Genomic DNA, 14,636 nt, shown 5'->3' with positions numbered 1-14,636 from the left:
GTGCTCAACCACAGAGCCACCAGGCATCCCTAAAGTCTGAATTTTTATTTCCACTTATAAAGGAAAGAGTAGAGGTCAATGGTTTTTAAATGTTTACATAAATGGGGCTGCATTGTGTAATATTTAGGAATTCAGACTTTAGGGCAAAGCTGCTTGGGTTTGAACCCTGGCTCTAGGGAATCCCTGGGTGGTGCAGCGGTTTGGCGCCTGCCTTTGGCCCAGGGTGCGATTCTGGAGACCCAGGATCGAATCCCACATCGGGCTCCCGGTGCATGGAGCCTGCTTCTCCCTCTGCCTATGTCTCTGCCTCTCTCTCTCTCTCTGTGACTATCATAAATAAATAAAAATTAAAAAAAAATTTATGAACCCTGGCTCTGCCACTCTTCAGCTGTGTGTGATTCATGGGCAAGTCATTTAAGCTCCTTGGGCCTCAGTTTCCTTAACTGTAAAATGGGAATAATAGTGGCCTCAATCTTTTAGAATTACTGTGCAGATTAATGAGTTAATTTTTGTAAAGGGCTTAGAACACTGCATGGAACATAATAATTCATACATTTGTGTTTTTAAATGATAATAATGGATATTTCTCTAACTCTTGTTCTTAACACCACCACCAATGCTCCAGCCAAATCAAGCTGAATACATGTACCTAATCTTTTCCTTCTATTTCTGTTTTAACATCTGTCAGCTTTACTTCTTCATATAGTTCCCTAGGGCTACTACAACAAATTACCCCAAACTTCATAGCGTAAAACAACAGAAACCTTTTCTCTCATAGTTCAGGAGGCTGGAAGTCCAAAATCGAGAAGGTTGGTTTCTACTGGAGGCTCTGAGGGAGAATTCTTCCCATACTTCTGGTAGTTCCTGACAATTCTTGGCATCTCTTGGATTATAGACCCATCTCCACTCTTAGCTTTCATTATTACATGCATTCTCCCTGTGTCCATGTCTTCACATGCCCTTCTTATAAGGATCATTGGACTTAAGACCCACCTTAAGCTAGTATGACCTCATCTTAAACTAATTACATCGATTTCCAAGTAAGGTCACATTCTGAGGTTCTCTATAGACAGGAATATTGAGGGGACCCTCATCTATCCAGCTCACTCCCTTAAAACTGTTAGGGTATTTTTACATCTGTTATCTCTTTTTATTCTTACTCTCTCTGTATTAGAATGTAAGCTGCATGGGAGTAGGGACTGTACCTCTTTAAGTATAGTCTGAGACAGCTTGGCACTGCTTAATGTGGGTTTGCTGGGCCACCGCAAGGGAATGGAGAGATGTGATGCCACCAGGCTGGGTGTGGGAAGGTGGTGTTTGAGGTAGTAGAGTCACTCAGAAGGAGAGAGAGGGATAGGATGGGAAAAAAAAAATCTCATCCAAGAAAATAAAAAAAGAGAAAGGTCAGAGATCCCAAATATTCTAATATAGTATGTCTGGAAGTACTGCCAGCAAATTAGAAATAGCCAGAGTCAGAAGGAAGGTGCAGGATGAGAGAGAACAAGGTTTATATCACAGGTCAGAAGAAAAGGAGCTAGGACAGTTAGTTGACTGCCTCAGGGCAAAGCCTACAGCATATCTCCTCTGTGAGGGAGGAGGGGCCCTGCTGCCAGTGTGGTTTCTTCTAGAGCCAAGGGATCCAACTGGAAAGAACCAGCCCTTAGATACCTGAGGTAGTCTGAGATGGTGGAACATCTTCAACCCATCATGCCCTCGAGGGTCATGGAGAATGGAAGAAGAGATGTGACAGCCAGGATAGACCCTTCAGTATTTTTCTACTCAGGTCTTGCTTGATCTGTTTTGGTAGAGAAGTATTTAGATATGGATCAACATGAGTTAAGCTGACTGGACAATGAAAAACTGCAATTGTGATAATTGTCAACCCAGCGGAATGTGTAGTCTCTCTTTTCCATGATAGCTTTATTGGTTGTTAATGACCCACAACAGTCAGTGAGCAGGGCTATAAGCTGAAAGGAAAGGACAGATGTGCCTGAGGGGTAGAGATGCGGAGGAAAGGAGGAGACCTTGTCCACCCCCTGGTGGTACAACTGAAAAGGAAACAGGAAAACCAACCAGTTGTCAAAGCAGAAGCCCTGGTCTGGTACACTTAAGACCTCTGTTTGTCACCCAGCTCCGTATTTGACTAATACAGTCATTGAGACAGAGGTCCAAATAACCAAGTCACCAAGTTAGTAGTGAGTCCAATCAGGACAGTTACCAATTCCCTGGTTTTCTGCAGGTACACCCTTTCCAGCCACATTATTAAATCTTAAAAATAAGCACCAAATCTGTTGGAAAGATTTATCACATTGGAACCTCAAACCATAAGACAGGTATGGGTTTCCCTAGCCACATTGTGTCACCCACGTGGGTAATTCATCCAGGTGTGGGAGCATGAACTTGGTAAGTTTCTCCTGTGTTTCATTCCACAGGGTACCCTTCAAACCAAAGCAGTGATCTGCAGCCTACTGTTGCAGGAGATACTAAGGGAAGTGCCCAGGATCAAGACTGCAGCGAGCCCGGTAACCACACAGATGAAATTGTTAGAGGTTTGGGTTAGGTGTCCTATATTCAGGGATGTTCCAGAGAAGGTTCCAGAGATGGAAATGACAGCTTGATATGGGCCCTCTATTTTTCAATAGGAGATAGCTGCTTAAATTCAGGGGCAGCCTTACAGAGGATCCTCTTAGGTGATTTCACAGAAAAGACAGAGATAAGCTCAGCTTCTCTGCAGCTGCCCCCTCTGCCCACTGACCTGTTTACAGGGGAAACTGGTCTAGTTGTGTCTCTCCTTACCAATTGTCTCTCCTCAACTCTTCCTCTTGGAGTAGACGCTAACACATTTCTGTCTGATTTACCTGGGAACATATCAAAGTGCAGCTTCTCAAGAAGGTTGTCTCTCTGTGATCCTGGTACATTGACCTCAAACTGATGGAGAACATTTATGGTAGGGAGGCGCACCAGAGATGAGGAATTAAAACTTGATTATCTGTTCCAAGCCACCCTCCATTAGTTAACATCATTGCAAAATGAGAGCATTAGGCAGACTATATCAGTGGTTTTTAAACATTTTAAAAATATTAGAATCTTCCCTTTTGGTAGTTTGAAGTTTCTAGACTTCTGCTGGAAAAAGAATGTTTTTCAAAAATATGGCCTTTAATGCTAATGCCAGCATTTTCTGAAAAGTTAAGATGGGTTGCCCTGGATTTACAGGAGAGTTACAGTTACAGAATATCTGCCAGGCCCAGCAAAGAGTTTCTGGGCATTTCCCCCTCCTTTGGAATCTGCAGCCCAGCTTCTGTTTCAAGGAAATGCAGAACTGGGACTTTGCCTTGGAGCAGGGAAGTTAGGGAGTGGAAGAGACGGAAAAGAGAGGGGAGCCCAGGGAGCAGCAGCGTTTCTGGAATTTGGGAGTGGAGACAACTACACACTTTACATCTTCAAAAACAGGATGCCTAGCTGTTAACTGACCCATGGTCTAGACCCTTTCTCCCTAGCAGAAGTCACAAATAGGCGGTCTTCCAGGTGTAATCAGCGTGTGGATATGTTTTGTTTGGCCAGATGGAGTTTTAAAAAAAACTTTGCACCCAAATGTCTTTAGGTGGGGCATACATTCTCTGGTTCATCACAAACCCCAGCTCTTTCCACCCACTTTGCCTGACAGTGCACACTTTTTTGTTACCTGGGTGACCCAAAGGCATTTGAGTTTGCACTGCCTGCTCCAGTGTCTTCAGCCAAATGCCTTCCTGTCTGATTCCAAAATGGTCCAGTGGAAGATTAGTTGGACTTTCCTGGGAAATATGAATGGCCCATTGAGCTCAATCTGACTTTGGAAGGATTTTTTTTAAATTTATTTTTTATTGGTGTTCAATTTACTAACATAAAGAATAACCCCCAGTGCCCGTCACCCATTCACTCCCACCCCCCGCCCTTCTCCCCTTCCACCACCCCTAGTTCGTTTCCCAGAGTTAGCAGTCTTTACGTTCTGTCTCCCTTTCTGATATTTCCCACACATTTCTTCTCCCTTCCCTTATATTCCCTTTCACTATTATTTATATTCCCCAAATGAATGAGAACATATAATGTTTGTCCTTCACCGACTGACTTACTTCACTCAGCATAATACCCTCCAGTTCCATCCACGTTGAAGCAAATGGTGGGTATTTGTCTCCTTCAGAATAGTCCCTCCCAGCATTGCTTTATTTCATTGAACCAGAACACTTAAGGATACTTCTCTGAGGAAAGGAGACACCTGTCTGGAGAGGCCTCTATTGCCCTACCTACATGAACCTCAAGTCTGCTATTCAAGCTCATCATTTAATTTTTTCAGCCATGTCACTGGTCTTACTCCTTTTAATTTGATCTATTCACTTAGAATGGACTACCATATTTTACCTTTCTGTCCACATCTTTGTTTCTTCAATCTCCTTGTTCAATTAATTTGCCAAAGAGATGCCAAATGATTCCAGCTGTCACCAGGACATACTTAAAAATATTTGACAATACTGAGTTTTGCCTTGAACTCAGTAGTTTGATGGCCTCTTTCCTGTTTGTGTTTTTACTGACTCAAATCCTTCTCCCTGCTCTTCAGGCAAAGCTGGGGGATAGAGCAAAAGACTCCATCTAAGCTTTATTAAGAATATTCTGTAAGTTTTCTGTTTGATTTTTATACTTCAAATAACTCTTAAAAATCAATATTTTGATGACTGAAGTGTAAATGAATAAGAAACATGGAATAGGTTTTCCCTTCAGTTACATGAACAGAAATTCTGTGGGTTTTTTTTTTATTGGAAACCCAGGCAAAGGAACTGGGGGCATTTGCTAAGTTCCAAGATGTTGAAGCTTCCTCTCTGGTGTTGGACATGGCACCTTTCTCCTGAGAGTCCCAAACCAGAAGAGGCTTGGTGATCTTTTCTTGCTTTACCTTTTCCTCCCTGAATTACTGTTAAATTGCTCCATTTTATTCTGAAGACCTCAGATAGGTGGAGAGGACAGCAATCTCAGCTTTCCACGTGGGTGATACCATTTGGGCTTTGATCAGTGCATGGTAGCTCTTAGCTCTTGCTTCTGCCAAATTGGGCCAGATCACAAGGTTAAAGATTATTCCTGTCAGTGTTCCTTCTTAATAAGAAAACAGAATTATTTGTGCCACTGAAGTAGGCTTCTCTTTCTCCTTTTTAAAGTCAGTTCTTGCTTTTATGTTGCTTATCACAGTATTACAAGGGAGCTTAGGCCAAACAGTGTTTTAGAATCTCCAGGAGGGAGAAACCTGTCTGAGCCTTTTGCTGGAGGAGTTGGTCAAACAGGAGATAGTGGGGAATGGGTTAAATGAAATTCTGGAAGGCTGCAGCTATTTTTCTTGATTTCTTTTTTTTTCTTCTTTCAACATTGTTGTCTCACTGTTTGGTCTTAATGTTTTTGTGTGCAATAATAAAAATGTAATAATGTTCCACTTAAAATTTTATCTTTATTCTTTTGGTGTTTATAGCAATAATAATAACAGCAACAACAGATGGTCTTATTTACCACTGATAGCTCAAAGAATTACATTTCTTTTATACAAGAAATATTTATGTCTAAGGAACCAAACTAATAGAGAATCAGAGCTTACTTTTTCCAGGATAGACAACGTGAAACTATTGATTTCTGTATTTCTTTTTCTTCACTCTATCTTTGTCATGCTGTATGTTCAATCATTATAACTTCAATATTATACATTTTTTTAAAGATTTATTTATTTATTAGAGAGCACCTGGGAGGAATGGAGGGGAGGGGCAGAGGGGAAAGTAGACAGAGTCTTAAGCAGACTCCCCACTGAGTACAGAGCTCCATTCAGGGCTCTGTCTCATGACCCTTGAGATCATGACTTGAGCCAAAACCAAGAGTTGGGTGCTGAACCAACTGCACCACCCAGGTGACCCTAACCTTATATATTTTAATGCATCTTCTGCAGTATGTCACAATTGCTAAGTTTACAGATTATCTTCACTGTTCATATTTTGGTTTGGACCTGAAATAAGGATAGCAAATAGGTGCAGTCTCTCCTCTGTCCCACTTGATCAGTAGTGACTGTGTGAAACTGTAATTCTCAGCCCTGACCACATGTTAAAATAATCTGGAAAGCTTCTTAAAATTGACACCAATCCCACCCCAGGGCAGTTTCAGAATCTCTAGGAGCTGGACTTACATATATTTAAAATCTTCCCCGGTGATTGGAATATATAGCTAGGATTAAAAATCTCTGATGTAGATCAGTGTCTGCCAAACTTCAGCATGGATCCAGGTCACCTTGAGGGCCTGTTAAAAACACAAATTGCCAGCTCACACTACTGGACATTCTGATTCACTAGGTCTTGGGTGGAGTCCAAGAATTTGCATTAATAACAAGTTTCAAAATGATGTTGATGCTTCATGTGTTGTCCTCATGAAGTCATGATCACATGGCATCTGCACCATGGGAACCAGTGATGTAAAGTGTGTTGAGAAGGAACTTGAAGCTGGAGCACATGGGTGGCTCAGTTGGTTGAACATCCAGCTCCCAATTTTGGCTCAGGTCATAATCTCAGGGGTTGTGAGATCAAGCTTGAGTCGAGCCCACACCCCTCCTCCATGGGCTCTGCACTCAGTGGGAATCTGCTTACGATTTTCTCTCTGTCAAATAAATAAATAAATCTTTTAAAAAATAGGAAATTAAAAATAGGAAATTGAAGCTGAATTAAGATTTAGTGGGAAAGAGGGGCATGATTGGTTAGTTATGGCTGGGCAGACATAGTCACAGAAAGGAGGAATCATATTTGTTACTCCTTAAGAAACTGATCAGTAAACTGCCCTCATTCACAGTGTAGAAATGAGTTACTCCAGGAATGATTTCCTATGTATAGTTTGTCCTACCCACATTGTGACAGTCCATTCCCTGATGTACATTCTGCACCAGGCAGCCCCACCCTGCCCAGCTGAGATTGGAAGTTGGTCTGCTGTCTAGCCCAGTGCCATTCCAGCTCCTGCATGCCACCATTGCAGTTGACCTTACTTAGGGGCCTCTAATCTCTGTCTACTATCTCAATCTATTGCCAGAGAAAGGTAGCTTGTTTTCACATAACTATGAATTATTTTACCCACTTGCTGGCTGGGATCACAGAACAGGTCAGTCTTGATGACATGTGGTAGACAAAGGCTGCAGAACAGCATGAGGGCAGGAGAGAGCTGCTGCGGAGTATGGTTGGGTGCTAAAACCTAACCCTGCCTCCGAAGCTCTCCATGGATCCCTAAGTTTTTTGTTTGTTTTCTTGTTTCCTCTCCATTCTGAGGGCCTCTATAGATCATAAAAGCAGTCTGCAAACAGAATTCAGCAGTGGCCATGGACAGACTTCAAGCAACTCTCTTGCTGTCACTGAGAAAAATCGGTGAGTCTTATCCATAGTGTTCCCAGTCTTAAACTGAGTTGTTCTAGTGGACAATGGACAATGAAACAAGTATTTCTAACAGTGTGTTATTTTGGTGAGTTGGAGAGAGTAGAGCCAAAAAAAATTTTTTTAATCAGATTCTCCCAGGTCAGAGGTCATTACTCTGTGGGTAGAAGTCTTTATTCTATAGGGCAACCTGAACAGAGTCCTGCTTTTTGGGTTCTCCTCGTGGTAAAACAGGTATGTGGCCTCATTAGGTTAAAGCAGTTTTTCTCAATTGGGGACAGTTTTAACCATCTGCCCCCTGGGACATTTGGCAGTATTGGGAGATAGTTGTGGTTGTCACAACTTTAGAGGGAGGAGTTGTGCTAATTAATGTCTAGTAGGTAGAGACCAGGGATACTGGTAAACATCCTACCACACAGCACAGCTCCCTCACAACAAAGAATTGTCCAGCTCCAAATGACAGTAGTTCCAAGGTTGAAAAACCTTAGGTTTAAGCTAAAGAAAAAAGGGAATACCATTTCCTATTTACCTGCAGTTTCTAGTTAAGTATAATTCAAAATAAGTAGAGTATTATAGCTCTAGGCCACCGTGCACCATCTTCAGTGTAGATTTCACTGCTCAGGTCTAAAGAAAAGAATGCTCCTGGCTAAATGTAGGCTTGGGTCGCTTTAAGTCAGGCCAGGCCTTGATATCAAGCACTGGAGACTCAAGGAACTCCTAGGCTTCCAGTTCTCTAGGGATACCTCCATAACCTACATTCTCCCAGAAAAGGTATTTAGGGCTTGTCATACATGTCACCAGGAAGAGGACAGAACTACAGGAAGGAGTAGATCATATCAAAAGTCCCTCATTGAGAATGGAATGAAGCTTGCCTTTCTTATTTTCCTCTAAATCATTTGTAAGAACTTTTTCCTTAAAAGGACGTGGAGAAAGAAGCAGATCATTAGAAAGTTCTGTGTATCTTTACTTGGAAAAAGAAATGGTTTTGATTTATAATTTTTAAGAATATTTCTTAATTTTTAAAAATTTCTTATGAATATTTTTGAGACCTGACAAATTACATTATCAGTACTTTTCTAATGGTATCAAAGTGTTGTTGGACTGCTTATAAAGGAGACTGCTTTCCCAATAGAATAGCTCGTTCAAGGGTACTGGAGGAAATATTATGGGCCTGTCACCTCAAACTAGAATAATAAAGTGTAGAATTTCTGATGCAGCAGAAAGACCACTGAACTTGGCAGGTGGAAGACTTGGGTTCTGGTCCTAGAGCTGACATTTTCCAGCCGTTTGACCTTGGACAAGTCAGTGAACCAGTCTGGTGCATGGCTCTGGCTCCAGCCCAAGCCTGACCCCCCCCCAGCCTCAGCTGGTGGCTGACTTTACGCAGTATCAGGACAGTGCTGCGAGCAACTGCAGCTTCACTTCCCTGCATTTCAGACTTGCTCTTTCTCTTCAGCTGTTCTTTCTTCCTTTGCTCTCATCTCAAAAGATTACAGGTCCTTTCCTGGCACAGGCTAATGCCTTCCTTCATGGTCCTTTCCTCCAGCTGCCTCCTTCCCTCACCTGCCCCTCCCTCCTCAATGCTGAAATCTGATCTGGGCCCTCCCTGTGTCTCTACAACTGCTCTCCCAGGTGTTAGAGCCTCGTCTTCTACATACTTTGTGGCATCAGCTCCGAGGGCTATGCTGGCGTCAGATTGCCCTTTTCCTTGGGTGTCTGTGGACCTGCAGGCTTCAGGCTCTTCCTCTAAGACATTCTTGGTCTCTGTCTTCTCTGGCCCCGTCCTCCTCAGCTGCCCACCATTGAAATGAGGCAGTTCTCCAAGTCCTTGACTTTCTTCTTTACTTACTCCTTACCTGGATGATATCCTCTCACTGGTGTGTTCTGGTACCAACTCCCAACTCACTGAGCACAGTTCTCAGGTCTTTTCTGAAGCCCTCACTTCCACTTCCAACCCTCTTGGCCCTGTTTGTTTGTTTGTTTCTTTCTTTCTTTCTTTCTTTCTTTTTTAAGATTTTCTTTATTTACTCATAAGAGACACAGAGACAGAGACATAGGCCGAGGGAGAAGCAGGCTCCATGCAGGGAGCCTGACGTGGGACTTGATCCTGGGTCTCCAGGATCAGGGCCTGGGCCAAAGGTGGCACTAAACCGCTGAGCTACCTGGGCTGCCCTGGCCCTGTGTTTCTGATTGATGCACCAGGCCCTCAGCAGGAAAGTCCCCAGCAAACCACCTTCTGTGCCTGACCCTCTCACTGTTGTGGGTTGTGTCAACACTCTAGTGACCTAGCCTTGAAACCTGGCAGTCATTTTTTTTCTTTCTGGCAGTCATTTTTGATCCCTGCTTCTCATTTAACCTCACCTTCAGTCATTTTCTTAGCCTCCTTCCAAGTCCAGGCCTGCCATTATCTTGTTTTTTCTCTCTTGTGATTTTCTTCTTTATAGACCAGCTTTTATTTCTGACATCTGATCAATGGTCCTAAAGCATATTCTGACTTTTCAAAGAACTTTAATGGCTTCCCATTTTAGACCAAAAGAAGTTCAGACTTCTCAGCGTACCATATCAAGCCTCTTTCTCCAACCTTGCTGTACTCTGTCTTCCAGACTCACCTCCAATTATGCCCTGATATGCCCCCTGTGTGATCGACTTTTTTTTTTTACTAGAGCACCTACCTCTGCCTTTGCTCCTGCCTTTCTGTTCAGTTCTTAGCTATCTCATCAAGATATGTTGTCATATCCCTTTCCTCCATGAAGACCTATTCTCTTCAATGCTCCTTGAACCTTTTTATTTCATTTTAACATAACTACTCGAAATGCTGGTTCACGACCAGATAATGAACTTATATCAGAATGTAAATCAACCCACTGCTTTCTTCATCAAGAAAGTCTTGCTATGAAAAATATATCAGCTCAGCTAAACAATGTCCTTGGTGATAAGTTGATTTACATTCTGACACAAGCTCCTTACGACATTGTGAGCAGTAATGGCTCATAGACAGGGTCCTCGGACCACACTTCGGTTTATCACTCTCTGTAGCTCTTCATGTATTGCCCAGTGTTGTGGTTGACTATATGCTAGCAGGTCAGCTTCTCAAAGGTGAAGGCTGAATCTTCTTCCTGTGTCCATTACATGCAGTGGGTACTTGATAAGTTTATTGAGATAACTTCCAACACCACTCTAAAGGCTTAGATTTTTATGAAAGAAATATTCTCCTTGTTCAATCTTTGGGTGATGGCAGTAACGATAGGATCTGGATTGATTCATCAGATAGTCCATCAGGACATGCCTATTCTGGGGAGCTAGGGGACTCATTTATTTGTGCCCTCTGTGTTTGATGGATCAACTCAGGGGTTGAGAGGAAAGAAACTGGGGGGAGGAGGAGTGACAGGGAAAGAGATGAGCAGACCAAGAAAAAAGCTAAGTCATGCCAATGATGATGCTCTTAGCAATTAATATACCGTCCAACTAATATGTTTAAGAATCCCTCAGGATAGAAGTCTAAACACAAAAGTTCCAGCACTGGCTCAGTTGCTCAGGGATTCATTAGGGATATGGGCTCTCGTCATCTCTTTGCTACTTTCAGTGCATCAGCAATGCCCCCACTTACGGTCACAAGGTGGCTGAAGCAGCACTGAACCTTACTTCATGTGGAAATGTCAAAAGCAGGAAGGAAGAGGTGGATGGCCAAGGTGCCGTCCTCAGGAGTCTGTCTCTGTTTCCCTAAAGTCTCTAGGACACTGTCCTCACATCTCACTGGCCAGTGATTACCAATTTGCCCAGGTGGCTCTGCCAAGGAGCTGCAAGGAAAGCTGGGAATGTGAGCATGGGCATTTGCAGCTTTGCGGGAGAGAGTAGGCAAAGAAGAAAGGGGTTGCAGAACCAACCAACACCGTGTGCCAGAAGAGTCCTGAAGGGGTAGTGATGGGAGTAGATAGGTACCAGGGAAAGATAAAGGGAAGGCAAAATCAAGAAGAGGTCTTAACGAAGACCCAAACATGACAAGAAATATTGCTGAGAACAGAACAATATAATCATTCAGACTTACTCAACATTTGGGGGGAGGAGCAAGATGGCGGAAGAGTAGGGTCTCCAAATCACCTGTCTCCACCAAATTACCTAGAAAACCTTCAAATTATCCTAAAAATCTATCAATTCGGCCTGAGAATTAAAGAGAGACCAGCTGGAATGCTACAGTGAGAAGAGTTCGCGCATCTATCAAGGTAGGAAGACGGGAAAAAGAAATAAAGAAACAAAGGCCTCCAAGGGGGAGGGGCCCCGCGAGGAGCCGGGCTGAGGCCGGGGCGAGAGCCCCGTCCCGGAGAGCAGGAGCTGCACCGACCTTCCCGGGGGAAAGGGGCTCGCGGGGAGTTGGAGCAGGACCCAGGAGGGCGAGGATGCCCTCGGGTTCCCTGGGACAGTAACAGAGCAACTGCGCGCCCAGGAGAGTGCCCCGAGCTCCCTAAGCGCTGCAGCGTGCACGGCGGGACCTGGCGGGACCCGAAGCAGCCAGGAGGGGCTCGGGCGGCGGCTCCGCGGAGAGGGCTGCGCGGCCCCGGGAGCAGCTCGGAGGGGCTCGGGCAGAGGAAGAGGCTCCGTGCAGAGGGGCCTGCGCGGTTCCAGGAGCAGCTCGGAGGGGCTTGGGCGGCAGCTCCGCGGAGGGGGCTGCGGGGCGGGAGCGCGAATCCAACAGCGCAGGCTCCGGAGCACAGAGCGCCGGGACACAGCCCAGGATCCGGCCTCCCCCGGGACAGGCAGAGGCCGGGAGGGCCCAGGACAGCAAGGAAGCACCTGTCCCGAGCTGAGCAGATCAGCGGCCCCGCCCCGGAGCCTCCAGGCCCTGCAGACCGAGAGCTCCGGAGTTCCTGCGGGGGCTGAATCCAGGTTTCCAGAGCTGGCCCCGCCACTGGGGCTGTACCTCCTGCGGCCTCACGGGGTAAAACAACCCCCACTGAGCCCTGCACCAGGCAGGGGCACAGCAGCTCCCCCAACTGCTAACACCTGAAAATCAGCACAACAGGCCCCTCCCCCAGAACACCAGCTAGACTGACAACTTCCAGAAGAAGCCAAGGGACTTAAAGTACACAGAATCAGAAGATACTCCCCCGTGGTTCTTTTTTTGTTTTGTTTTGTTTTGTTTTGCTTTTTGATTTGTTTCCTTCCCCCACCCCCTTTTTTTCTCATTTCTTTTTCTTTCTCTTTTTCATCTTTTTTTTTTTCGTTTTTTTTCTTCCTTTTTTTTTCTCTTTCTCTTTTCTTTCCTTCTTTCTCTCCTCTCTTTTTCTCTTTTTCCCAATACAACTTGCTTTTGGCCACTCTGCACTGAGCAAAATGACTAGAAGGAAAACCTCACCTCAAAAGAAAGAATCAGAAACAGTCCTCTCTCCCACAGAGTTACAAAATCTGGATTACAATTCAATGTCAGAAAGCCAATTCAGAAGCACTATTATACAGCTACTGGTGGCTCTAGAAAAAAGTATAAAGGACTCAAGAGACTTCATGACTGCAGAATTTAGAGCTAATCAGGCAGAAATTAAAAATCAATTGAATGAGATGCAATCCAAACTAGAAGTCCTAACGACGAGGGTTAACGAGATGGAAGAACGGGTGAGTGACATAGAAGACAAGTTGATAGCAAAGAGGGAAACTGAGGAAAAAAGAGACAAACAATTAAAAGACCATGAAGATAGATTAAGGGAAATAAACGACAGCCTGAGAAAGAAAAACCTACGTTTAATTGGGGTTCCCGAGGGCGCCGAAAGGGCCAGAGGGCCAGAATATGTATTTGAACAAATTCTAGCTGAAAACTTTCCTAATCTGGGAAGGGAAACAGGCATTCAGATCCAGGAAATAGAGAGATCCCCCCCTAAAATCAATAAAAACCGTTCAACACCTCGACATTTAATAGTGAAGCTTGCAAATTCCAAAGATAAAGAGAAGATCCTTAAAGCAGCAAGAGACAAGAAATCCCTGACTTTTATGGGGAGGAGTATTAGGGTAACAGCAGACCTCTCCACAGAGACCTGGCAGGCCAGAAAGGGCTGGCAGTATATATTCAGGGTCCTAAATGAGAAGAACATGCAACCAAGAATCCTTTATCCAGCAAGGCTCTCATTCAAAATGGAAGGAGAGATAAAGAGCTTCCAAGACAGGCAGCAACTAAAAGAATATGTGACCTCCAAACCAGCTCTGCAAGAAATTTTAAGGGGGACTCTTAAAATTCCCCTTTAAGAAGAAGTCCAGTGGAACAGTCCACAAAAACAAGGACTGAATAGATATCATGATGACACTAAACTCATATCTCTCAATAGTAACTCTGAATGTGAACGGGCTTAATGACCCCATCAAAAGGCGCAGGGTTTCAGACTGGATAAAAAAGCAGGACCCATCTATTTGCTGTCTACAAGAGACTCATTTTAGACAGAAGGACACCTACAGCCTGAAAATAAAAGGTTGGAGAACCATTTACCATTCGAATGGTCCTCAAAAGAAAGCAGGGGTAGCCATCCTTATATCAGATAAACTAAAATTTACCCCAAAGACTGTAGTGAGAGATGAAGAGGGACACTATATCATACTTAAAGGATCTATTCAACAAGAGGACTTAACAATCCTCAATATATATGCCCCGAATGTGGGAGCTGCCAAATATATCAATCAATTATTAACCAAAGTGAAGAAATACTTAGATAATAATACACTTATACTTGGTGACTTCAATCTAGCTCTTTCTATACTCGATAGGTCTTCTAAGCACAACATCTCCAAAGAAACGAGAGCTTTAAATGATACACTGGACCAGATGGATTTCACAGATATCTACAGAACTTTACATCCAAACTCAACTGAATACACATTCTTCTCAAGCGCACATGGAACTTTCTCCAGAATAGACCACATATTGGGTCACAAATTGGGTCTGAACCGATACCAAAAGATTGGGATTGTCCCCTGCATATTCTCAGACCATAATGCCTTGAAATTAGAACTAAATCACAACAAGAAGTTTGGAAGGACCTCAAACACGTGGAGGTTAAGGACCATCCTGCTAAAAGATAAAAGGGTCAACCAGGAAATTAAGGAAGAATTAAAAAGATTCATGGAAACTAATGAGAATGAAGATACAACCGTTCAAAATCTTTGGGATGCAGCAAAAGCAGTCCTAAGGGGGAAATACATGGCAATACAAGCATCCATTCAAAAACAGGAAAGAACTCAAATACAAAAGCT

General features: G+C 43.8%; 1 protein-coding gene across 13 annotated transcripts in view; it reads left to right on the top strand.

Annotated features, from left to right (window-relative positions):
- MYO3B (myosin IIIB) overlaps positions 1-14,636 on the top strand; it is a 425,769-nt gene that overhangs the window by 274,325 nt on the left and 136,808 nt on the right. For 12 of the 13 annotated variants that reach the window (XR_012023941.1, XR_012023944.1, XR_012023942.1 and 9 more), the window contains 2 exons: positions 2,433-2,522; positions 7,319-7,403. Coding sequence is in view for 9 of the 13 variants with exons in the window: in XM_072811357.1 (XP_072667458.1) it covers positions 2,433-2,522; positions 7,319-7,403 (175 nt within the window). In the remaining 4 variants the exon portion in view is untranslated. Of the gene's footprint in view, positions 1-2,432; positions 2,523-7,307; positions 7,404-14,636 lie in introns of those variants that run through there. The other variant, XM_072811365.1, reaches the window with a different exon arrangement.

The sequence above is a fragment of the Canis lupus genome, chromosome 34, assembly GCF_048164855.1.
Source record: "Canis lupus baileyi chromosome 34, mCanLup2.hap1, whole genome shotgun sequence".
NCBI lineage: Eukaryota > Metazoa > Chordata > Mammalia > Carnivora > Canidae > Canis > Canis lupus.
This window is presented reverse-complemented; position numbering and strand designations above follow the sequence as displayed.